This window comes from Ixodes scapularis, unplaced genomic scaffold (assembly GCF_016920785.2).
Source record: "Ixodes scapularis isolate PalLabHiFi unplaced genomic scaffold, ASM1692078v2 PGA_scaffold9__187_contigs__length_104089568, whole genome shotgun sequence".
NCBI lineage: Eukaryota > Metazoa > Arthropoda > Arachnida > Ixodida > Ixodidae > Ixodes > Ixodes scapularis.
The window spans coordinates 10,314,294-10,338,046 of record NW_024609884.1 but is presented as its reverse complement, the minus strand read 5'-3'; the positions used below and the strand labels follow the sequence as shown (position 1 = coordinate 10,338,046).

Genomic DNA, 23,753 nt, shown 5'->3' with positions numbered 1-23,753 from the left:
ACAGAAAAGCGCCAATAGGCACTGTGCTGCCATCTCTCGAGAGGTAAAAAAAAGGCTGACTTCAACTGTTTCTATTTTGTTCCAAGAATTGTCGAAATAACAACTGGCAACACTGTCACGCTGTCGAAACAGAAATTTAATTTCCTCGATTATACTAGTGAAAACATCAAATTCTCTTAAAAATAATAAATCTAGCTTATATTTATTCGAAATTTTTAATGGAAAAATTTATCATTCTCAATCTCAACTACGGCTACCGCCCCCACGGCCCCTACCGCCGCCCGCCGCCGCCGCTAAACAACGTGCTTCACAATGGCGGCTACGGTACAGCAGAATTCCATGCAGTCTGTGAGTTTTATCGCGTGTTTTATCACTAAATCGGTGTGGTAGAGTCCTTGGCGCCATAAAGCCCGAAACCCGGAAATGTTAAATTCTCTCTGGAGATTCATTTGATCGTCCAGGAGTACGCTGAACGCCATATTGAACTACTTGTAGCGTGCTTGAGCCCTTGCCACTTCGATTCCCTTGTTTGGAGCTTCAACTTCGGCGGCTCTTCGTGCAATATCGCGAATCACTTGTAGAAATTGAAGCTTTCTCTCCGATTCTCAAGATTTTTCTGCGTTCGTCTACAAGTTACCTGTGTAGTGTGTGGGGTTATGGCAGTGCATCAAATTGATCGGAGAAGGCGTACGCACGTGAGTGGTGCGATTTGACAAGTGTCTTCTTGAAGGAAAAGCCACAGCTCTGAGGCAAATATAGGGTTATCTGACAGGCTAAGTTTTCTATGAAGGCTAGCTGAGAGATGAGACAAAACGTAAAAAAATAAGATCATGAGGTATGCTACGCTGCGAAGCCCAAATCCAAGCGTTGTCAGTGAAAAAAAGGACTCTGGCAAAGTGATTAGCTGCGAAGAAAGGATGCAATATATAGTGTACTGCGCTGCAGTACTGTGGCACATCTATATTTTTATTTCACACGTGAGGCTGCCGGATCTCCTTTTGCTCATCTGCCTGTTGATCAACGACCTGGTGAAAGTGACATAGGACTTGTTCGTATTACCTATGATGCATTTATATTACTTGCTTTTGAATTTCCAGATTGATACAAAAATCATGGTATTCAACAGACTTTGGGATGCAGCCAGGAGGAGTCATTTTGGCGCTTTTTCATAGTCTGTATTGGGGAAGTGCTTGTGCTAGTTCAGGAAATCTTTATCAAGTGGTACTGTGTTAGTAGGTATGTGAAAACAAAATGATGTCAACACTGAAAGCCTATGCACTGTAATTTAATAGAACACACATGTAAGTATAAATATCTAGGGGTATGGCAGACAAGGAATGCAGCAATTATGAAGCATAGGGGACTATGGAATTATAATATATAGGAAGTTGTTAGGGGAATATGGAAAAGAGGCATGGTGTCGGGATTGTCTTTTGGCAATGCGGTATTATGTATGAAATCTGAGGTCCAGTCATGTTTAGAGACCCGGCAGAGGAGCGTGGGGAGGCTGGCACTGGGGGCACATGGGAATACACTAAATGAAGGAATCCAGGAAGACATGGGCTAGGCATTTTTCGAGGTTAAAGAGGCAATCAGTACGTTGAAACTTGAACAAAGGCTAGATAGACACAATGGAGGATATACGATTGATGAGAAAGTTATATCAAAAGTCTGAACACTGAAGGGACAAACCGAACCCGAAAACTGAAATTCAGATACGAACAGTAAGTGCTAAGGAAGCCGAGAGAAAAATATTGAAGCAAAGAATGCGGGGAAAATCAGCTTTAGCTCTGTATAGGGGACAAAAACAGGAAATAAGGAAGGAACATTGGTATGATAATTCACAGGGGAGTTTGTTATTTGAGGCCAGAACAGGAGTATTGAGGACTAGGACATGTAGGACAAACTATGAAAAAATGTAGGCGGTGGTGTGCCGTATGCCAAGGGGAAGACGAGGCAATAGGACATGTGGTGTTGAGGTGCACAGGGCTTGCTCCCGCCCTCCCGGAGGTGGCGACGGATTTTGCCAGAGCACTGGGGTAGACGGGAATGGAAGAATGGATGATAAGTGCACTTTAATAACGAAAAGGAGATTGGAAGACTGGTGGAAATTATCTAGGGAGAATTGAATGCCGTACAACTAACTACCACAGCTGGGAACAGGTGGGACAGAGGAAAATTGGGACACCCTCTCGCGTGGCTCTGGGCCAAAGTCTCAGCCCTGTCTCCCAGTGAGCACGGTGTTGGGGTAACGCCGACTAGGTTTGACCAGAGGAAAATTGGCGACTCCCTCACCGGGGAAAAAAGGCGGGAGGTGATGTTTTTAGTTTTTTTTTTTTTGCTCTATCCCCAAAGGTTATCCTGGTGATGCCCCACACCGCCTGATGATAGTTACAAAATTGCAGATGGGAAGAAAATCGGCTTAGCAAGGGGAGGAATCTTACTTTTGGTTTTAGTAGTTTCTAGGCCAGCTGCCGCAAGCTACCACCCGTTGTAAAAGATGCAGCTGCTAGCATCCATCTATCCATTGTAATGGAGATGGTTTTTCAAGCAACTAACCACGTTGCTTTTAATTTTTATTGTTTTTATCAATCTAGAAAAGTGTACAAACTGCTCCATGGAAAGACTGCTAGAAGAATGGTTCCTTGTTTCAGTGTAAAATTCCAAAAAAACATAATCAACATTAGAAACAGACTTGTCAAAAATTTCTTAAAATACCCAAAGTTAATAATGGTTGGGCCTATAAACTCGTCGAGCACAAAGTTGGGGCCGAAGTTGACGGGGCGCATCGATCGGCCTATCACGAAGATGGCTTCGCGCTTTTTTTGCCGACATCTAATTGGTGCGCTCTGCAAACGTTCGGCTCCAACTTTGCGTTTGACGATTTTACAGCCCCTGGTTTCATTTATATTTTTTTTTGTTTCTGTTGTCATTCTTTTCACTTTATGAATGAGCCTCGAAACTGTTCTGCAGAAATACCATTTGCACACTGAATCCCTTTCTTACAGGAGTGAGTGAGCTGAGGTTATCTGAGTGATGTTTTTATCTAATATTCCTTTTTAATTCATGTGCCTGCTCGGCAGCTCATGCTTAGAACACGCTTTCCTCGCAGGAAAATGATGTCCAAGTTACTGCCGAGGACCAGGAAATGATCAACAAGTTTGCAAGGCAGAACGCCAGGCTGGAAGATGCCACCGAGGAAATGAAACATCTTGAGGTATGCTCTTCCAGATTTACCGAGTAGATAATGGCCTCCGCCCTCCAGCCACTGTGCTTCGTTGAGTGGTGCTCTGGCTGTAAATAGTGAAAGATACAAAGCGCATTATCGCAACAACTTTGAGCTTTGTTCTTAGCGATATGCAGGACTTGAGTTGTGAAGTGAGGAGCTTGAACTAAAAAAAAGTTTTACCTTCCACAGAAAGAGCTTCGTAACCTGGAAGATGCTGCGGATGAAGTCTTGATGGGTGGAGATGAATCACCAGTACCATATCCTTTTTCGTCCAAGGGTATCGCTTTATTTAGTGTGCGACGTTGCGGTCAGTGTTCCTCCTGAATTTCATAGTGTTCTGATGCTTATACAATGGAACAGTGGTTTCTCGACCAAGCTACCTTCAATGTGCATAAAAGCGGTGATGCTACTGGCAGTCATGAAATATCAGTAATGTCACCTGAGCCGAGCAGTAATTGGCAGGAGCTAGGGTTCCAAGTTTCAAGATAAATCTTGAGCACTCTGAGAAAAACTCCCAGTATTCGGAAATCCTGGCTCTAAAAGGAGAACTCGTATTGTACACTTCATGTGATAAACAAAGATTAAAAATACTGCCTGCTAGAATGAATCATTGCGCAGTGGTGACTATGTGGCCCACTTGCACCCCATGAACCATTTTGCAAATCAGCACACACAAGGGAGCCTGGGAACCGTGAGAACTGCGCTGATCCATCGTCTGAGGCAGCACAGCCATAGGATATGTAAAAAAACGGCAGTTTGCAAATTGTGCTAAATGTTAAGCATAGGTGTGTGAAATCATTTATGCATAAAAACAAAAAAAAATTCTCTTATGCAGACATTTTTAGTGAGCTCTACCTGTGAATGGCCCGTTTTATAAAGCACTTGTATGGGAAATCTTTCCTCAACAGAGATATGAGAAGCATGTTGTCCAATACATAGCACACATGCCAAGTCTGCCAGATTACCCATTATGACTATTTTGTGCTGTCGTACAATTGACTGGAAGATCTCCTGGAAAACATGGATTTGCAATTTTTTAGTGTGAAACCTAGTGTTGGTCGAGCCAGCTAAAAATAAAAACTCGGTACACAAGCCTAGGGCCACTGACTGAATGTTCCTCGAGTACTAAAACTCTAAGCTTTGTTGCAGCACCTTGTCACTGCACCGAAATCGGCTGCTAGTGTGGTTGCTTTGTGCAGTTGAATCGAACCGAAGTGGGAAAACCTGGTGGGGCCTACTTTGAAGCAAGTAAATTGTTGGGCATTCTTGTTTTCAAGTACTAAACTATGGGCTACTTGATAAAGCAAGTCATAGCAAAAACTAGTGATTGATCGAATCTGCCAAACTTCGGATTCGGCAAAGTTTGGCACATGCCAAACTTTTGAGCGAAAGTTTGCAAATGAAGCCATGCAATTGTGCGGTTACCATCAAACACTGTAATAGCACCAGCAGTTATGGCAAGGTGCGGAATAGGCGACATGGTAACTGCACGTTTGTCAGCCTTTGTGGGTGTGGTTTCCTTCAATATTTTCTGCCTCAAGAACATAGGATCGACCAGGAGTTGATGCAGTCCACTGCGCAAGTGACAAATGATGCAGTACATTCTGGATAACGTCATTTTCATTTGAGCTTTCCAGTGATGCAATGAGCTAGTTGCAACACTGACTCACGAGTACTTGAAAGCGCTCGCAATTATAGCAATCCCGCTTTCGGCTCACAAGTAGTTTGTGCCAAAAGAAAATAATATTGCTTTTCAGTTAGCATTACTTCGTGATTTTCATCTATCCGCTTAAAACTGAACAAAACCATTTTGCTCGACGTTGCACATTCGACATTCCTTACTCTTCCCATCTTCCTAAATGTCTGGTGCATCGAAACATCAGAAACCGGCATTTAAAAAGTTATAAATGAGACCTTGCGAATATGGGACACACTTTCATGCAAAGCTCGTGTCAAGTGACTCAAATCGAAAAACATGCATATTTACAATAATATTGTTATCTCTTCTGTTGAAGGCTCAGCAGCCATTGCATTCATTTTCACACACGAAACTGTGACTTGCAGAGAAAGTAAGAACAGAGTATTACCGCCTCTATTTCAACAATACACACTTGCAGGCTTGCACTGATGAGGCCTCAAAACCAAAACTCGCGTGGCGTGACTGCGCCTGCTACTAGCCAACCCTGTTGTCACACCACTTCTGCAAAAAGGCACTTTTAAATTACCAGTAAACACACAAAAATGACACTGATACAATTATCTTGTAGAATATCACCTTATTTAGTAATAACTGTGTCAATATGCATAAAAAAAAATTTTCGCACAAAAGAACGATATATCAGCCTTTAGGTCTGGCAGCAATGTATTTTTGCTGAATCTTTTAAAAAGGTTTGGCAAAAATCTGGCTTTGCCGAATCTGAAGATTCGGCAAAAGTTTAGCCCATCACTATAGTCCGTTGCAACTCAAGAAGGTAGGGCGAAAATATAGCAAAAACCAACTTGCCTATCACCGTCTGACATGTCACATTTCATTGGCTGTTTCAAGGGAAGCTGAAGAGGTATTTGATTTCAGAAAAACTGTCAAAAGGCACCTTAAACATTATATGTACCTAAAGTTTTCTTTCGATTTTATTAGTAGCTGTGATGTAATTGCTATTTAAACTTTCGCCATATACCTGACCGCTGCTGCGTACCGAGCGCAGGAGAGCATGAAAGCAGAGGGGAAAACTAGCTAGAGTGATGTCATCTACAGACTCAGATGACCCTTGCTCGCCACCAAGCTGGCTCGGATATCCCCCCGATGATGTCGCGACACCTTTGACAGATAACAGGTGGTAGAGAGGCTCTCCGCATGCCCTAAGGCAGGGTTCTCAAACAAGCGGGCCGCGTGCTGCCCGCGACTCTAGGATGCAGCCCACAAGCATCCCGCGGCTGCGAGCGCCACAAGCACCATAAACAAGTTCTATTTGTCCATTCATTTCCGCTTGCAAAGGATCTCTGCTCTGTTCATGCATTTTGCATTGTTCTGTATTTTTTGGACAAAGTATTGCTTCATCTACATATTGGCTTCTCAGCCCTTTCTCATATAAATCAACCGGAATGGCAATACCACTACTAGGGTATACAAGTGCGAGCTCTTTGCTCCGGGAGGGACCTCGGCTGCGTGAACTCTTGCACAGCAGGAGCAACGGCCAAAGATAAAGCTATGAGCTCGGGCTTCTAGCTGTCTGACAATGCCTTTAAAATTGAATTATTTTCTTATACTGCTGCTATAAAATTTGTCAGAAAAGCAAAAACTGCCGCATGAAGAGATCATTTTTCTATGCCTGTTGAGCCTAGTGAATTGTGCGACAGGGCAAGGATGGTGTGGTGGTGTTTGAAATCGTTCTATAACATCAGGCATGGGCCCAAAGTAGTCGTATGTGCAAATAAAAGCTAAAGAGGGCAAAACGATGAGCTTAGAAAGCGTAAGGTTTTTTGTCTAAACAGCCTCTAGGGTGTCGCTGGGACAGTCCTCTTGAAACACCAATGCTGTTCGTTTCTTTCTTTTTCTTTTTTTGTCCCAAAATAGTGAAACACCAATGCTGTTTGTTTGTTTCCCCCCCCCCCCCCTCCTCCCCCCTTCATTCGCCCTCTTCCTTTCAGGGCTGGGCTGTCTGGCCCCCACACTCGAATGCGTTTGAGACCTCTGTCCTCAGGCAATCTCTGCATGTTTTTCCAAGATAAAAGTGGTTCATGTTTACTTCAGCCCAATTTAAGTGATGCAATACAATTTATGGGACAAAAGCTACAGAGGTCCGATTCAAACTCTGTTGTCTTGATAAGTGCTTTAGTTTCCCTTTAACCCTTTGCCTACCGCAAAAATTTTGAAAAAAAAAAACTATTTGAAAATACTGAATCCTTTTATGTGCCCTATAAATTTAATATGCAATACAAAGGCCAAAAACAAACGCCAAAATGTTTATTATACGAGAAATCTTTGAACACACTGCAAAAGAAGAAGGGACTAAAGTTCTGCTTCACTGCATCACCGCAGACAGTTCACATCGCTTTGCACATGGACGTTCAGGCCGGGCGTAGCAGTACTGCAGACAGTTCACATCACCTTGCACGTGAACTGAACACAAAACATGGAGGGGCTGGAGGGGGATTTTCTACATTGATTCTAGTCCAACGCCGACACGATATCCTTCTTGAAATCTGAGTCGTCTGAGCTAAAATCCAATAACTCGCTTGCATCGCTCTCGCTGTTCAATGAAAGATTCATTTCCTCGTCTTCTGAATCTGAAGAGACGTCACAATATCTTCGTTTTCGCTCCAATTTTGAGGCAAGATCGTCACCATGAACGCAGCGACCAGAAGTTGACGCCGCCATTTTTAAATTCCTTGTTGCCTGTGTTGGAACAATTTTCTGCCAAATTCAGAAATTTACCCGGTTTTTATTTTCCGTGAAGCGCCATCTATCCACGGCAAAGCTCACTAGAAACATGTGGACTAGCCCAGTTCGTCCATGGTAGCGTATTAGAGCCCGAATAAAGGTGGACGAGCCCAGCTTGTCTTCGGGGGGAGCGGTACAAACAGCGTGGACGAACCCAGGTCTTCCATGGTTGGGAAAGGGTTAAGGCTCCCATGCATATACGTTGCAGATACATTTTTCTTTTCCCTGGCTTCTACATGGCCAACGTCAGCAAAGTGGTAAGCTCAGTCGGCTTGATTTGTCCAATCAAGTGGACACTCTAGAATGCGAATTGGGTTGGATTGGGCTAGCCCAATCTAGTTGCCATGGTCATCACTGATATTTGAATAGATGCTGTCTTTTTTCTTACCCTACAGGGGACTACAGCCTAAGCTACGAACTACCGGCTCAGATGATGGACCAGTTAGAGACTACATGGCGTATTGCCTCGACGTGCATAGCAGAGACCCCCCCCCCAACACACATGCACACACACACACACATTCGCAGGGCAGTGTCTCCCTAATTGTGTCCCAGTACTTGGCGGGTCTACAATGACAAAATAGGCAATTGTGCAGTTTAGCTTGCACATTTGCTGGTGCCAGTTAGGCCCAGGCAGTTGGAATTTTGCTCAGAGTTTACAACAAGTGGTTCTGGCAACATTTTGGTGTAACTAAAATAAAGAATGCTTTAAGTGAATCAAATAGATCTTTCAAACCTTCTCTGGTGCAACTTCTGTGCAACCTAATTCTTAAGATAAAAATGTGGCGCAATGTGAACCCATTTTTCAAGCATGGTATTCCTTAGCCAAGCCCACGTACCAGCTGGGAGACGTCTTCGTGAGTTTGGACCCGGAAGAGACGCAACAAATGATTGGACGTGCCAAGGAGCAGAACAAGGCACGTGCTGCCGTGCTAGAAGAAGAGACACGCACCATCAAGGGCATCATGGCCGAGCTCAAGTCGCAGCTGTACAACAAATTTGGAAACAACATCAACTTGGAACCTGACGACAGTTAATTGTGTTCTCCCGATGCTCAGACTAATTTAAACCAGTCCGTCTTTTTCAGTTGGTTGCACCTTAATTCCATTGCTCCTATTAACTACTGTGTGATATTGTCGATGGGTGTGTGGCGCTGTAATCTGTTTTGTTGTGTGACTAAATTACATTTGTTTTAATCCAGCTGCCCGTGTCTGTTCTTGGCTTGTGGCTTGGACGTCTTAATACCCATTTCTGATGCACAAAGACATTCCACATCGAGTTTGTCCGACTGATTGTAATAGAAAGGGTTCCAAGTTCGCAGCTCATGAGGCTGCGGCACTGAATGTGGACCTGTCACACAAACGCAATCAAAGTGCATAATGTATTTCTACGTCCAGTCTCAACGGGAGTGCCTTAAACTGCCCCACGGTGAAACTTGCATCAGGCATGCCTTTTTCTGTAAGATTTATCAGATACAATCAGGACTTGCTTTTAAAGAAACAAAGATGAATCTAATTGCAATAATACTTAAAAAACAAGCGAGCTGGTGATGATTCGTGGTAATAAAACCCGAGACTCGGTAACACAGAAGGGGACTAACACAACGTGTTGTGTTCGTCCCCTTCTGTGTTCCTGAGTCTCGGGTTTTATTACCATGATGCATCTAATCTAGTATTTTGACGAAATTTCATAATTTTTTCAAGGAGATAGTGCATTGCATTCAAAATGGCATTCGAGTAAATGGTTTCTGCATCTATGATGGTTTTGCCCTATTGAATCATTGCATTATTTAGACCCAAGCTGGCAACAGCATGACTTGGTTTGACATACTGGTAAGTATCCTCACCACATTGAATGCATACCAAAAAAATTTATTTGCTGCAGGCAATACTAGCTCCTGATAATGCAGCAAAAATTTTGGTATTTTTATTCATGCAAGGATTGAGGTAATGTACTCGTAAAGGTACTTCAAGGCCAATGTCCCAACAGTAAAGAAACATTGGCAGAGTACTCCTCAAACTTTTCACATCATGTCATGAGAAGCTTGCAGATGTAATGCGCCTGCAAGATCTAGCGAGAAGGAGCCCATTGTTCTCACTGCAAAGCGTAAAAGTATAAGCGTTACTCTTGGAGTGATGCAATGCAGAGATCTTCCATTAGAGCCAAGTGCACCTAATGATACTGTAAAATCCTTTCTTTTCACAGCCCCTATTTTTCGCAAATTCCAGGCGCCTGCATAGAGACCCGAAATTTTTGCGTGCCCTCAAATTTTGCGAATTTTTTAATTCGGGAAATTTGCGAAAGTTAAGGGCTCTCCAACATAAGGGTTTTACAGTAATTGCTGTTTTTGTTTCTAACCCCCCAGAACAAAGGGTTTCAATCCACAGAGCACAACCATTAGTTAAAGCATTGGCCACCCATCAGGAGCGAGCAGAAAATAGGATGTGGTTTCTGCTAATCTCCTTCAGTATTCTTTTCTTGCCCGTTTGCTTTCACATTTACTAGCACTCCAGGATGTCATGATGTCACCACCACAGCTTGCTTGTCACTCTATATAGGGCATTTTCACACGTCAGTCGGACATCAGCGCGATGAAACTCGCAGCACTACATACCTGAGGCTATCATTTGAACCTTCGGAATGCTCATAATTATATCAGCCAGACAGCTCGTAATTATATCAGCGAAAACGGCCTATATGGTGAACAAGCTCGTCTGCTCGTTGCGCAGGGACGTTGCGGCACTGAGCTCCAATCGGAGGACATATTGGGTAGACGCTTCCCTTCTGCCTTTGTGGCTACCCACTGTATCCTCCAACCATAGCGAGCAGGTTCGCCTGGTCCTTGCACAGAATGCAGTGGTGAGCTTTGGCATCATCTACTAAGCATAGCAATGGACCAGCCTTCTGTTTTCTGCCGCTTTCAGTAATTCACCAGTCCTTTCGAGAAAAGGGAGATGATATAGAAGGGTATATTTTTTGTGTCAACTACCAGATACGCCACAGCAAACGAAGAGCTCACGGCCAAGATGTTTGCTACCCACTGAAGAAAATAGTGGTTGCAGCTGCTGAGATAGGGCTTCGTCACATGAGGCCACTCCCTCACCTTTTCATACCTCCTCGTGTGAAGGAACGAGTCAACTTGCTCACCATATACACATGCAAAGCCAGAAAGTTGACACCTAAAAAAAAAAAGTTACTTTTTTTTTTTCAGTATTTTACTACAAGGAAGTAGAGTCAACAATGGCCTTCAACATGATCAGACAGCTTGAAAGCAGAAACCTTACGCTTACAGCTTCCTCATGTTTGTCTGACGGGCAAGCTAGACTCCTCTTTAGCAACTAAACTGTTTAATAGAATTCCGAGATTTGTTTGTGGAAACCTTCTATGGCAGATGCCTGTAATTTGCAAAGTGGACCACTATCCAAAATCAATTCATTACAGACCACCTTTATTTTTTTTCTACACTTGCTATAGTTTGTCGACTATTTATCGCAGGCTCTTCTGCGCACTGTCTCACTTGTCCGAAAGTTTTGCTTGTTCTTTTGGCTCGGGGAGGGACTTGTAAGGTGGTGCCAGCCCAAACACCTCACTCTCTCGGTCCACATCTTTCACATAATCGGTGAACATGCACTTTTGACCTGTCAAGGGATCAATGATATTGCCGTCCTTGAAGACAATTTTTTCAACCTTGTGTGCAATCTTGAGGCTCAGGCGTTCCGGAAGCTCCTGTAATGTATGGTGGGATGCAGTTATATAACCGTAAATCTCCTAACAGCGGTAACGCCACACGGGGTAAATGGATCTTGGGTAAAACCAGCTGAACAAAGGAAGGAAAGTGACAAGGAGAAAAGATTGGCGAACCGACCGCTGGACTACCAACTGTTTTTTATTAAATCTTCCTCTTCTTCAATTAATTCATCTCCGATCATCCTTTTTCTTTTTCTTTCTCATTGCTCTTATTTTTGCTCTTATTTTGCTTATTTTTTTCTCCCGATTTTTATCAATTACCCACGAAGGGTGTTGTGTAGAAAGAGTTTTTCTTTGGCTTGTAAGGTAAGTGAAGAGATGCTCACGCACTTGTCATCTCCTTCGTCGATAGCAAGGGCCTCTAAAACCTCCCTTGCAACCCGGTTTCTATGGTGTCCCATTATGTGAAGATTGTCGAGCTCTGCTGTACACAGGCATGTCCGACAATGGGCAGCTAAATGTCCTGGTTCCGCAAGGTTCCTGAGGTTCGCTGCATGTTCACGTGCTCGGTCGTTAATACATCGACCGGTCTGTCCGATGTAGAAGCGGCCACATGTTAGCCGTATGTGATATATAACTTCCTTTTCACAAGGAGCGTATTGTGTTCGGTGCCTGGTGTTACACTTTTCCTTGGTGTTGATTGGTACCTGATTAATTTTGCGGCACATTGAATAGGCCTTGTTAGGTGCCGAGCAGATGACTTGCACGTTTTGCCGGTTCGCTATCTTTTTTAACTTATGGGTAACCCCGTGAATATATGGTATCACTACAAAGGGTGGTCTGGGTTTTTTTGTTTGTTGACTCGTAGCTTTGTTCGTCTTCATGGTGCGGCATATTTTTTCACAGATGGAGGCCACCATGGGTTTCGGGTATCCCGCGTTATGAAGCCGAGACATTTGGGTGTCAAAACTTTGTTGTACTTGATGTGGACATGATTTCTTTAGACTAGCTGTAAGGGCTGAGATGGCCACAGCTTGTTTTACGTTCTTAGAATGTTCCGATTCAAAAGGAAGAAATGCCTCCCCTGATCGTGCTTGATATTTCCAACAAACATGTCCTGTTTTGAATGTCAAAGCTAAATCCAAAAACCGAATGGAATCGTCCACAGGAGTCTCATAGGTGAAGTTTAGACCAAAACAGCTTTGTTGGAATAGTGTCATGGTGGTGTTGAGGCATCCGTCTTCTTTTTCGTTAATTTTTGTGGTGGATAGAATAAGAAAATCGTCCACATATCTAAAGATACCCGCTATGCGTGTATCTTTTAGTACCTTCTGCATGGCTCGTCCACACATGGCAAGAAAAATATCACATAGAAGAGGAGCCACTTGTGAGCCGATGCACACTCCACTCTTTTGCACGTACTGGTGTTCTTGATGATCTACTACAGTCGCTGACAGGTAACATTGTAGGATTTCTAAGAAATGACCTACGCTCATCCCTGCATTATTTTGGAAATTAAAAAGGCCACTTTCTTCGATGGTGGTTTGAATGATTTGTAGGAGGCTTGTGTGGGGAATAGAATAGTACATGTCTTGTACATCTATAGAGAACCCGGAGGCTATGAGGTGTCCCTGTTCTTGAAGGAAGGATATTACGTGCTCTGAATTTTGTATTCAGTTGGTAGTCCAGCGGTCGGTTCGCCAATCTTTTCTCCTTGTCACTTTCCTTCCTTTGTTCAGCTGGTTTTACCCAAGATGTCTCAGAACCAACTAGCTCAGCTTTTACCCTGGGTAAATGGAGAACCGAAAAACGTGACCCACCCTGATAATTACCCAATCACCGGGCTTGCATTCTTCATTGGCGTCGAAGACATCGTACTCGGTTCTCTCCTTGTAGTGCTGAAGAAAACATTGCAAACAGGTTTTCACTTATGCCCTGGCCGCAGCAGCACTCGCGGCTCAACTACGCGACCGGACTACCTACCGCCATCAGGTACGTGTTCAAGACAAAGCGCGGCACGACAACACGCACGCTTTTTTTCATTGCCGATGATATACATTTTCCCATTAAAATCGCTGTCGATCCAGCTGCTGCCATGGTGTCTTCGTTTCCCGGAGTTTTACCACAAACCCACAGGCGATCATTTGCCACGGCGTGGGCCCTACAAAACGCTACTGGCGTGCGCCATCTTCCTTTGATACTGACGATGGCGATAGGCAGGACCGCACGGACCCGATTTCCTGGGTATTAAAACATTTTATAAACACAATGTATGTTTATATTGTAACCATTATTACTTTTTTATATTATTCTACATGCGAAACTTCCGGAATTACAAGATAACATATTCTATAGTTTAGTTTCAGTTTTCTTTGCAGGTTTCAAGTGAATCCGAAACTCAATTGCCACAAACCGGGGAGGTTTTTTTTTTTTGTGTGTGTGTGTGTGTGTGTGTATGGGGGTGGGGGCGGGGGGGGGGGGTTATAAATCACTAGTCCCACTTGAGCGTCAAACAGCAACAACTTTTTGGGGGATCACCTGGTTTCCCGTTGGGCTCTGTCTTCATATCCACCAGCCGCTTCCTCTGCGATTGACGACTTTTCAAGGATTAGCGTCGCCGGAGGTTACGGTGAGCGATCGACACAAGAGACGGTTCGCCACGGGGCTGACGGCGGGTGTAGCACTGGAAGAAGACAGGTTTTGTTGACTTACGCGTGTCCCTGTGACACGCCACCGTAGTTCTCATAATCGCCACACGCGGCTGCAGATCGGCAAACAATTCGTTTTAAATATGCTTTTTAACGCCACCCACAAACCCAAAATTCCGTCCGTCCGTCCGCGCATTTCCCGCTAAATTTAGAGGGGAAATTGATGTCACAGGACCTACTATACACGAATTCAGTTCCTCAGCTAAATTTAGCGGGAAAATTTATGTCACGTGACCTGACGGCAGGGGACACAGACCACTTCAGTTCTCCCGCTAGATATAGACAAAAAATTGACGTCACGTGACCTATACACCAATTCAATTTCCCCGCTAAATTTGGGCGGGTATGTTTTTCACATCATGACACGTGACCTATACAACCTCGGCGAAATTGACGGCACGTGACCTATACGTCAACTCAGTTTCCCCGCTAGATTTTGCGGGAAAATTTACGTCTTGTGGCCAACTTTTAGAGAGTTTTTGTAGACAGCGGTCCCCCTCCGGCTAAGCCCCCTGCAACGAAGAAGCGCTACTGCTCCTGCGCGCCGATGGCCTTGACTGTAGAGTTCCGGGTATTGTAGCGGCGGGTTGCGGAGAGCGTTGCGGGATGGCAAAAACCATCTACGATAACTCATTATCAATTCAGTTTCCCCACTAAATTTAGCGGGAAATTTACGTCACGTGACCAATACACCAATCCAGTTACACGCTAAATTAGTGGGAAATTCACGTCTTGTGACCTAGACACCAATCCAGTTTCCCCAGCTAAATATAGCGGGGGAAATCGACGTCACGTGACGTATACAACCATTGTTTCCCCGCTAAATTTAGCGTGAAAATATACTTCACTTGACACACGAATTCCCTATACTGCATGAAACGCATTATAGAGAATTGAAGGTAAAGATCGCTGACCAATTTTTTTTCCTTTGCGATTACGCAACGGAATATAGCAGTTTTTCTGGGGAAAGCGGCGCGTTTTATCTCCCTTGTGCCTAAACTATATAAAAAAAAAAATACAAACTGCAAATTCTTTCAACGTTCAGATCGTTGCACTACCCTTGGCTTACTTCACAAGTATCGAAAAGGTGCAAACCTGCCAAAAACACCTCTACGTGCACGCTGCACCCCCTTGAGGCTGGTCGCGGTGTTGGTTGTTGTGATTTTTCGCTCAAGCGTTGACGGAGTGCCCTAGTCCCGCTTGCACCGACCAGCCCAAGGAGGCACAGCATGCACGCAGAAGTATCTGGTCGGTGTGTAATCTCTCAGTGCTCCTGCACTAAGCACGAGTGACTGCTAGCCTGCCAAAGCACAAATAAAGGAGTCTATGGCCAAAGATAACTTCGCCTGCATGCTAGACTCGTGCTTGAGGTTGGTCCGTGTCGATTGTTGCTACGGTGTCACTCAAAGGGACAACGTTTCTCGCCATTTCCGAGGAGAGGAGGAGAGCGCGCGCACAGCTTTCATCAGTGCTCATAACGGGAGAGGGCACGCGTGCCCGCACCTTTGATTGCATTTCCAAGAAAAGTCCCCGAGCGTAGAGCATAGACGATAGCAAGCAGGGTATCTGGACGCCGCCATGTCTCTGCAGGTGCGGGCAAGCGCATGCGATTGCAAGCTTGTCAAGGCCACGTTCACGCGCACGCTGGTGCCCATGGGGCACCAGTTGGGGACACTAAGCTTGCAATCGTCCAAAAATCATAAGAACTAAATAAAAAAAAGAGAACCCACAAAAAAAAAAAAGTGTGATGTGCTCCAATTTAAAGCTCCGATCGAACCGTCCAGATGTCCTCTGGTTCTGAAACTGAAAATACGGGGAGGATGGAACCATCAGAATAAGGCGAAAGTATTTTGTTTTACTTTCAGACTCTGCAAAGACGAAATATCGCATGACTGCCTCTGGTGTTTTGTATGAGGAAATGAAAACAGGTGGTTCGGAGTTCTCACGCGATAGTGCTTCCCCCGCCCTCTCTATAATTTCAAAGCAAAAAAAAAAAAATATATCACTGTGAAGACGCGCACTTTCCTTTCCCTTTTCTCATATTACAAAACTAAAATATATTTCGCAGTTGCGGTATATAAACGAGGTCGAGGAGCTCTTGAGAGCCATCGAACTTCGCGCCACAATACAAACGAAAACATCATGCAGCTGCAAGTAAGTATCCATGGTCCTCACGTAGACGTTGAGTTTGAAATAATCGGCTAAAGACCTTAATTAATTTCCCCAGTACTACACTACAAGCGGGAGCGTCCAAAAGTAAAGTTTCCCCGACACTTTTTTTGTGTAAGTTGATCGCATGAACGCCTACATTATAAAAAAAGCCCGTGCGTCTACTTTCCCGCACATCACTCGGAGAGCTAATTACCGCAACTTACGAAGGCAGCTCAGCGAATGACGATGACGAAACATATGTTTAAACCAAAAAACGCAGGCTGAGTTGTGACATTAAGCAATGCAAAACGTCACGCTTGCATTGCTTAATGTCACAACTCAAAGTGACTGTTTTTTTTGTTTTTTTTTTTTTGTCTAAACATAAGTGTTGGCATCGTCATTCGCTGACCTGCCTCCGTAAGTTGCGGTGATTGGCTCTCCGAGTGTTGTGTGGGAAAGTCGACGCACGGGCTTTTTTTTAGAGTGCCTATAGTCAAAAAAGTGATGTCGCTATCTTACGAGTCAATTACGGCAAAAGTCAAATTTCAATAAACTTACACGCAAATGAAATGCTCTAGGAAGAATTTAAACCGACAACGGCTGAAATGTCTCACTGGCAACTGCGTTATTGGCATATTGCGTATACGATGAAGGGATATTTAATGGTCGACACACTTTTTTTCATGTTTAGCCTTCAGAAAATTATCGAAGCTTCTCTTTGCACCATGGGATTCCCGACTGCCCAATGCTTCCGGCGACAGCAGACATTCCATGATAAATACAGTAGATAAGCCGTATCGACAATGACTTCTCCTTTGTTATCGTGCGATGATAGATTTTCTAATTGCAGCCTCCCCGCACAAAATTTGAGCTTAAATATCTCAACATATGCAGGCAGCTTTCCTGGTGGTTTGTTTGGTGGTCCTGCAAGACGCCTGGGCGGGCTACCACATCCACGAGCGCATCAAGGTCTACGGCCACAAGCACTACAAGCCCTTCTACGGATTCAACAAGTTCGCTCCAAAGAAGGTGGTTCTAGTGGAGGAGTACCTCCCACCCAAGTACGGATTTGACTACAGCTTCGGGGGTCTTGGAGACTACAGTCACCACGGCTTCAGTCACGAGTACGCCGACTACAGTGGATACGGAAAAGTCGTAACCATCTTCAAGGACCACCATCTCGGCGGAGAACTGGATTTCGGTGAATTCTGAACTGGACACCGTTACAAAGTGCGTCTTCATTTTCTTTCGTTTTTTCTTCCGCTAGAAAGTTTTAGGCTGTCGGGGACAGTTCAAAAGGTTCGAAACCTTTGGCAGCCTGTTCAAGGCAATCCTTCCCCAACTAAATGCATATAACAAAACAAGGACTCAAGCTCCAAATTTTTATGATAACATGTCATAAAACTTGTGCACTGTTGACTTGTGGCGTATCTCTTGTAGGTTAATGGCTGTGTCGTATACATGTTTACTTATCACGATCTGCATTTATTTTTTTATTTTTTTCGACATGCCAAAACTTCTGTCTGTTTATCCCCTCCTCTTTCAGCCTTGCTCTACAAGCCATACCATAACGGAGCGAGTCACATGTTTCCTATTATGATCATCACTATTGTTTTTGACTCGCAGTGGTAATAAGTTTTGTGGCACAAAGTCGTAGAATAGAGGTTTCGGAGCGGGCAATTCCTCTTCCTATCTCCTGGTAACGCGTCCATGGCACACCCACCCCTCACTCACTCACTTCGACTTACAGGCAAGAACGGCCGCATATCGTTGACATTTTCTTTCTCGATCAGTAAACCAGGCACCCGTGAAACACCGCCATAATACAATCGGAGACGACGTAAGCGCTTCCAAGGAACCAGAACGTTTGAGGAGGTGCCCGCACCAGCATATATTTTCGCCATGGGTGCATGTCAATGACATCGACACGGTTTGCTGCGTCCCCAAGACGTTTTTCATGTTTCCTTTTGACTCGGATTTGTTCCTCTCCCCGTAACCAGCATGAGCGTGACAGATTTCGCGCTTCCATACTTTCGCCGGGCCCACTGGAGGGCTCCGCGAAGGGCGTGCACAAGATATGCGCGGAATGAGGCGCCGACGACGCGAGCATCTTTCGAGGTCGAGCGCAGGTCAATCGGCGAAGGTGACTTCGATCTCCGCCACGATTCGCTCCGAAAATTTTTGGAGTCTGGGCCAAGCCCAGGTCGCAGTCTACATAAAGGCCCCCAAAACTTTTCGAGGGTTGTTCTCGTAACCGACAGCCAGCGGCGGCATCCAAGATGCCGATCCAGGTAGGTTCTGAAGGAGATGCATGTGCTGCATGTAGCGCGATACAGTTCCATATTGACGTGCCTGTACTGAACGCAATGGCACGCCACAGGCTTGCCACGGCATTCAGGCCTAAATATTTTGTGCTTTCTTTTTTTTAATGAGATACTTTTGCACGGTGTCAACATAATTAGTCCAGCTAGTTAGCTGAACCAATGAACTTGTTTTTCCTTACCGAAAAGTCGGTCATCAGACCAAAGCAATATATTAATTATTTTTGGTCAAGAGTTTTTATCTAGTACTGCACTCGTTCATGTGTCGCGGGCATAAACTATTGCCACAATTCCTTGCGGTTAATTTGTGTCATTTTGACTTAGCATGTGACTGTTCAAAAGCAGCATAAAACTAGTGAAGAAGTGCGTTGGGAAATAGCCTTTCAATGAAAGAAAATTAAGTCAGACTGACAGGGTGCTTGTCCCAGGACCACTGGTCCTGACTTAAAGGAGCGCTTTGGGGATTTTTTTCCGAATGTACCAGAGCCTTAATATGTACGCAAATTTCTGCATTAGATGGAAATGCTTGACGAGAAATTGGGTTATACTGTCACCGGATGGTTTCACGCGATTTTGCTGATTTGACTCTGGTTTCAAGGTCATATTTCGAGACAGATTATATACATATATTGGCGCACCTTCATTCCTATTTTACATACGAGTGGATTATCGTTGATGAGGTGGATAGCTGGATCAGTCCACTTGGCTCTTTGACAACCGCCGAAGAAGCAATGAGATAAATCGATGTACTTGTATTTCGATAACATTTCGGCACTAAAAAAAAAAAAGGGGGGGGGGGGGGGGGTTCTTTCGTTTTTGTTCTTCCGGTAAACCTTTTCTGTACACGTATGCCACGATGATCGCTCCGAAACGATGAACTTCCGAGCGCTCATGAACGCGGAGTCTGCCAGGGCACTGTCGCTCGATCGGGAACGAGAAAATCGAGCGGCCGTGGCCAGGGAAGGGACTCTTTCGGGGCCCTAGAAACCAACGACCCAAACTGATATTGGAGCGCTCGAGTGATTGTGCCGCCGCCAGCGGCACTCAGCGTTTTGCTGAGTCACGCATGGAGGCGCCGAGCTGTGCACGCAACGGGGTAACGTACTTGTCGGTCTCTCGACGCCCACAAGAAGCGCGTGAACTTCCCAGATTGAGACAGAGTGGGCCTGATGCGAGGAGATCAAGTGCAATTCCCCCTGCAAATTTTATCTCATCCGATCCGACTGACTGGTCTAGCTACACAACGTCAAGGAACTCGTTTCGTGGGCTGGTTAAACTAGAGGAACGTAATCCGACGAGGTTGTTACCGAGGGATGTTGCCTGTTCGCTGTCTGGCCTTGTTACCCGGGGTATAATGCACAGTTCCGCCCGGTCATATATGGCATATGGACTTCTTTGTGGGCTATACTCTGCTTGGGAAGTCAGATTAGTTTCGTAAAATTAGCTTCCTGTACTTACGGCTTGTACTATTGGCTAGAGGGTTAGCATCGCTACAGCTTCTTTCTCTCTTTTTTTTTTTTTTTTTTTATTTGAAATTTGAGGAACTGGTCTAATTGCGAGATGCGGGATTTTGTTTTCAAGTAGAAAATCGGTCGATTCCAGGACCCGGAAGGACTTCTTAGTATGTTCCCATAGTGGCCTTCCTTATGGCGCGCCCAAACGCGAGAAATCTGTTGCACAAGCATTTGCGTGGCAAATTGTACGAGATGGATGAAGTTATCCCTGATATTAGTGTTATCTCATTACCTTAAATCGTAATAATACGCTTGCATGAGGAATGCATCTCAATGAAACTTAGCCCTTTTGTTGGCGAGACGCCATTTTCAGAAAATACGATCGAGAGGCAAACGCCGAAACTGTTGAATTTTACCCGGAAACACACATCATTATCTATCGCCTAAATGAAAATTTTACCTCAAGTATCCCACGGGTGAGGGCTTCGCTCACTTGGTAAGCATGCAGTATAAGGCCTGCAGGTATAATTGCAGGTATCTAAACTCCCCACATTGTAAATTCAATCTCCCCGCGTTCACTCCAGGGCGTCATTGTGGGCTTCATCACAGCAGTGCTGGTGGCGAGAGCGAGCTGTCACAACATCCAGTATTTCCGGCAACTTCGACCGACGGTCCACGCCGTCCCAGCCCACCCCGCACCGCTCATTCACGCGACCTTCCCGCAGAAACACAGCATTTTCCCAGCACCACTGCTACCTCACAGATCTTTCCATCAAGTCCTGTTACCAGTGGTTCACAGGATCCCGGCACCACCGCAACCAACTTACGTGGTCCACCCTCCCTACGTGCCCACCAAGGTACTGGCCGCTCCCCAAGTTGTACTGCCACCGCCACCGGTGGTGACCCAGCACCGGTCCGTGATTGTGTCTGGCGTCGTGAACCATCCCACGCCACAGCGGCACGTGGTGGTCGCCGATTATCCGCAAAACCTCCCCGTAGTCGTACCACCGGTCCACCCTTTCGTTGTTGTACCAGACTACTTCCCGCGACCGGCACCCGTCGCAACGGTCCCCGCGGTACCGCTCCAACCGAAATTCATTCAGCTTCTGCCAACTCCACCCAACATAACAAACCCACCGGCGCCAATCAAAATCCAAGAAGTGCCGGTACTACCGGACGCGGCACCGCCCAAGCTCAGTTACGTGGTACACCACCACACCAAGCTGGTACAAGTGGCACCCCCGCCGCCTCCCCCTCCCCCTCCTCCACCGCCACCTCCGCCACCGCCGCCGGTTCATCCCGAGCCCGTGGTCCAACGGCTGGTACCCGCTGCCGAGGTGGTTCAGCCGGTGGCAGCGGTTCACGTGACGCCCGTCCAGCAGGAGAGGCAAGTCCACGTCATCCGAGAGGTCGTCCGACCGACGTACGTCATCGAAAGACTGTCGAAGAAGCAGCGCAAATTCCGCAAGATCAAGATGCTGAAGAACTGCAGCCTTCTCAAGAAGCTCAAGCACCAGTTCGGCACGAGTGCCGAGAACTACGAGCTGCTTGACGACGTCCACAGCCCGTTCCGCCAAGATGTGCACTGGGACGCTTACGGTCACGTACACGCGCCGCAGAGTTTGGGCGTCGAGGTGTACAGGCCGTTTCACGGACACTTGCCGACCTTCTACAAGAGAAAGGGTCGGTAAATGCAGCGTGTACCATGTAGCTCGCTCCGTTTTTCTCACTCTTTCCAAAAAACAATTTTCAGCCCTTTCTTGCGAACCCTTGTGATGCGTTGTCACAAAGCTCAACCAAGCCAAAGATTAACGGTTCCGCTGAAGGCATGCAAGAGCAAAGAAACACCGAATGGTTCTGGAAAGCCTATTTAATTAAGCGCAGTAACAGGATGTTTAACGAGAAGCTTGAATTTGTGTGTGTGTGTATTTAATGTCACGCGCGACATACAATGAGATACGCAATGAGATAGCAAAATAAAGTTTAAATTGTACAAATGATAGACACTGGTGACCTCATTTCTTTAGACATCGGTACGGGAAGTAAGGGGGGGGGGGGGGGGGGGGGTCTTATAAATGACTTTTTGGGATCCCGGACCTTTGATTCAAACGCGTGTAGTCAACATTAGCGCTAAGTACGCAGCCGATGCTAGAAGCTAATGGTACCGATCAAGCAGCGTCAAAAACGCAAGTCACTGGGCCTTCTCTGGTTATGACTGGTCCAGATATGAAAGAACACGCACAGAGACATGACGAACAACATGATGATAAGCTTTTGACGCCGTCTGATTGGTCCCATCAGCTCGTAACGTCGGCTGCGTCTTGACATAAGGTGAAGCGAAGTTCGGATGTTTTGCTAACACTTCTTTGGTGGAGTATATCGTTGTTCTTATCGCACATACCAGCAAGTCGCAGGGCGGCCCGCCCGGGTCGCTTGCGGATACGGCCTTTGCGATATGACTCGCGAAGCATGCACCCACTTCATTTTTAACATGAGAACTATACGAAGTCGAGAAAGTCATTAGCAGGGTTACAATGTTCGGGTCGGTTTATTCCTGCAAGTGGGAAAGATGATAGAGATACCTATACTCAACATAACTAAAAAAAAAAAAAAAAAAGGCGGAAAAGGGGTGTTGATTGTTGGGCAAACTGGTATGGTACGTTAGAAAACATGATTGCGCTTTGAAGACGGGGACATAGGAAGGACAGACACCACAGAGCGCATAGGACATAGGAAGGACAGACACCACAGAAAGGGGGGCAGGGGTGGGGGGAGGGGGGGGGGGGATTGTTTGTAAAAAACCGACTTCACTCTAAAAAGTGAATATAAATACTTGCATAAAACACCTGATAATATTTAGAATACATCAATGAGGGAAAGGAGATGTCAGGTACTTGGCAGACAGGCGAATTGGCCCTGCTCAGTAGTATAGACAGGAATCTATTCTCTTTTTTTTTTCGGGGGGGGGGGGGGGGGGGGGGGGTGGCTGAGGTCTCTGGGATGTCCATAACTTGAGGTGCGGAAAGGCCAAAATGCATGTGCATAGTTCGGTCTCTGTACTCTCATCGGGAAAAAAATTTCAGCTTCTTGCATCACGCGAGGGATACTAACCCGTCGAAACGTTTCATGCATGGCACAGTTTTTTGTTTTTTTCTTTCCTAACTTTCAGTTTCCACAAGCTAGCTGCTAACTCTGACAGCCCCGTTTCAGGAGACGTATAAATACGTCTTCACCGGCTTCCTAAACAACTTTTAACCGGATCAACTAAAAACCCCACCAAGCCCGGGGGAAAGGACCGCCGAAATAGCCCTTACACATCGAGGAATCAAATATAAACTCGAGAAATTGCAGAGGCTAGCAACAGAGCCGCCGGTGAGGTCCGTTGCTAAACGTGGCCGGCTCGCCGGCTCCGCACGACGCAAACGACGCCGCAGACGCCGCCGCAATCCCTAGCGCCATCCAGCGAGGGCGCGCGCAAGCCTCCCCCCTCGAGCTCCGCACACCTCCTCACCGAGAGGCGGATACCATTGAGGCAGCTTTGCGTAACAGTCGACCCATTTTTAGCTTTAAAAAAAAAAAGGAAAAAAAAAAGAGAGAGACGAAAAGAGGCTCGTCAGGAATCAGCATCGCCTTCATTTCGGGAAAACTCGGAGCCTCCGCGAGCAGATTCGAAGCAGCGTTTCAGGTGAGTTATTTGGAACGGGACCAGCCCGATTTGTTGGCGAGCCCTGGGAGTGTCACGAGGAAAAAGCGCTGGTGGTCTCG

General features: G+C 45.7%; 5 protein-coding genes across 5 annotated transcripts in view; 4 read left to right on the top strand and 1 right to left on the bottom strand.

Annotated features, from left to right (window-relative positions):
* The first annotated feature begins 106 nt into the window (after positions 1-106).
* LOC8031941 (prefoldin subunit 4) lies at positions 107-8,867 on the top strand. Its single transcript, XM_029988967.3, has 4 exons — positions 107-348; positions 3,113-3,217; positions 3,419-3,486; positions 8,503-8,867. Exons 1-4 carry the CDS (start codon positions 313-315, stop codon positions 8,702-8,704), a joined length of 411 nt encoding a protein of 136 aa, XP_029844827.1. The 5' UTR covers positions 107-312; the 3' UTR covers positions 8,705-8,867.
* Positions 8,868-11,098: 2,231 nt separating this feature from the next.
* Positions 11,099-13,553, bottom strand: LOC8025189 (28S ribosomal protein S17, mitochondrial). The gene is made up of 3 exons (XM_029988958.3): positions 13,338-13,553; positions 13,175-13,252; positions 11,099-11,393 (listed from the first exon to the last, which is right to left on the bottom strand). The coding sequence occupies exons 1-3, from the start codon at positions 13,449-13,451 to the stop codon at positions 11,181-11,183; spliced, it is 405 nt and encodes a 134-aa protein (XP_029844818.3). The 5' UTR covers positions 13,452-13,553; the 3' UTR covers positions 11,099-11,180.
* Positions 13,554-13,895: 342 nt separating this feature from the next.
* Positions 13,896-20,654, top strand: LOC120847439. Its single transcript, XM_040219194.2, has 4 exons — positions 13,896-13,983; positions 16,131-16,216; positions 17,108-17,443; positions 20,573-20,654. The coding sequence occupies exons 2-3, from the start codon at positions 16,205-16,207 to the stop codon at positions 17,423-17,425; spliced, it is 330 nt and encodes a 109-aa protein (XP_040075128.1). The 5' UTR covers positions 13,896-13,983; positions 16,131-16,204; the 3' UTR covers positions 17,426-17,443; positions 20,573-20,654.
* On the top strand, positions 18,493-21,942 carry LOC120847440 (formin-like protein 20). Its single transcript, XM_040504131.2, has 2 exons — positions 18,493-18,504; positions 20,573-21,942. Exons 1-2 carry the CDS (start codon positions 18,493-18,495, stop codon positions 21,677-21,679), a joined length of 1,119 nt encoding a protein of 372 aa, XP_040360065.2. The 3' UTR covers positions 21,680-21,942.
* A 1,506-nt stretch (positions 21,943-23,448) lies between these two features.
* Positions 23,449-23,753, top strand: part of LOC8037325 (tubulin polymerization-promoting protein homolog) — a 38,250-nt gene continuing 37,945 nt past the window's right edge. Inside the window, exon 1 of the mRNA XM_042287505.1 lies at positions 23,449-23,673. The gene's annotated coding sequence lies outside the window, so the exon portion shown is untranslated. The remainder of the gene's footprint in view (positions 23,674-23,753) is intronic.

Excerpts from the sequence above, each read along its gene's own strand:
- LOC8031941 (XM_029988967.3), top strand. The coding sequence starts at position 313 with ATGGCGGCTACGGTACAGCAGAATTCCATGCAGTCT. Across the intron at positions 349-3,112 it reads AGCAGAATTCCATGCAGTCT|GAAAATGATGTCCAAGTTAC; the intron begins GTGAGTTTTATC and ends CTTTCCTCGCAG. Across the intron at positions 3,218-3,418 it reads AGGAAATGAAACATCTTGAG|AAAGAGCTTCGTAACCTGGA; the intron begins GTATGCTCTTCC and ends TACCTTCCACAG.
- LOC8025189 (XM_029988958.3), bottom strand. The coding sequence starts at position 13,451 with ATGGCAGCAGCTGGATCGACAGCGATTTTAATGGGAAAATGTATATCA. Across the intron at positions 13,253-13,337 it reads TGAACACGTACCTGATGGCG|CACTACAAGGAGAGAACCGA; the intron begins GTAGGTAGTCCG and ends TGTTTTCTTCAG. Across the intron at positions 11,394-13,174 it reads GTGATTGGGTAATTATCAGG|GAGCTTCCGGAACGCCTGAG; the intron begins GTGGGTCACGTT and ends CATACATTACAG.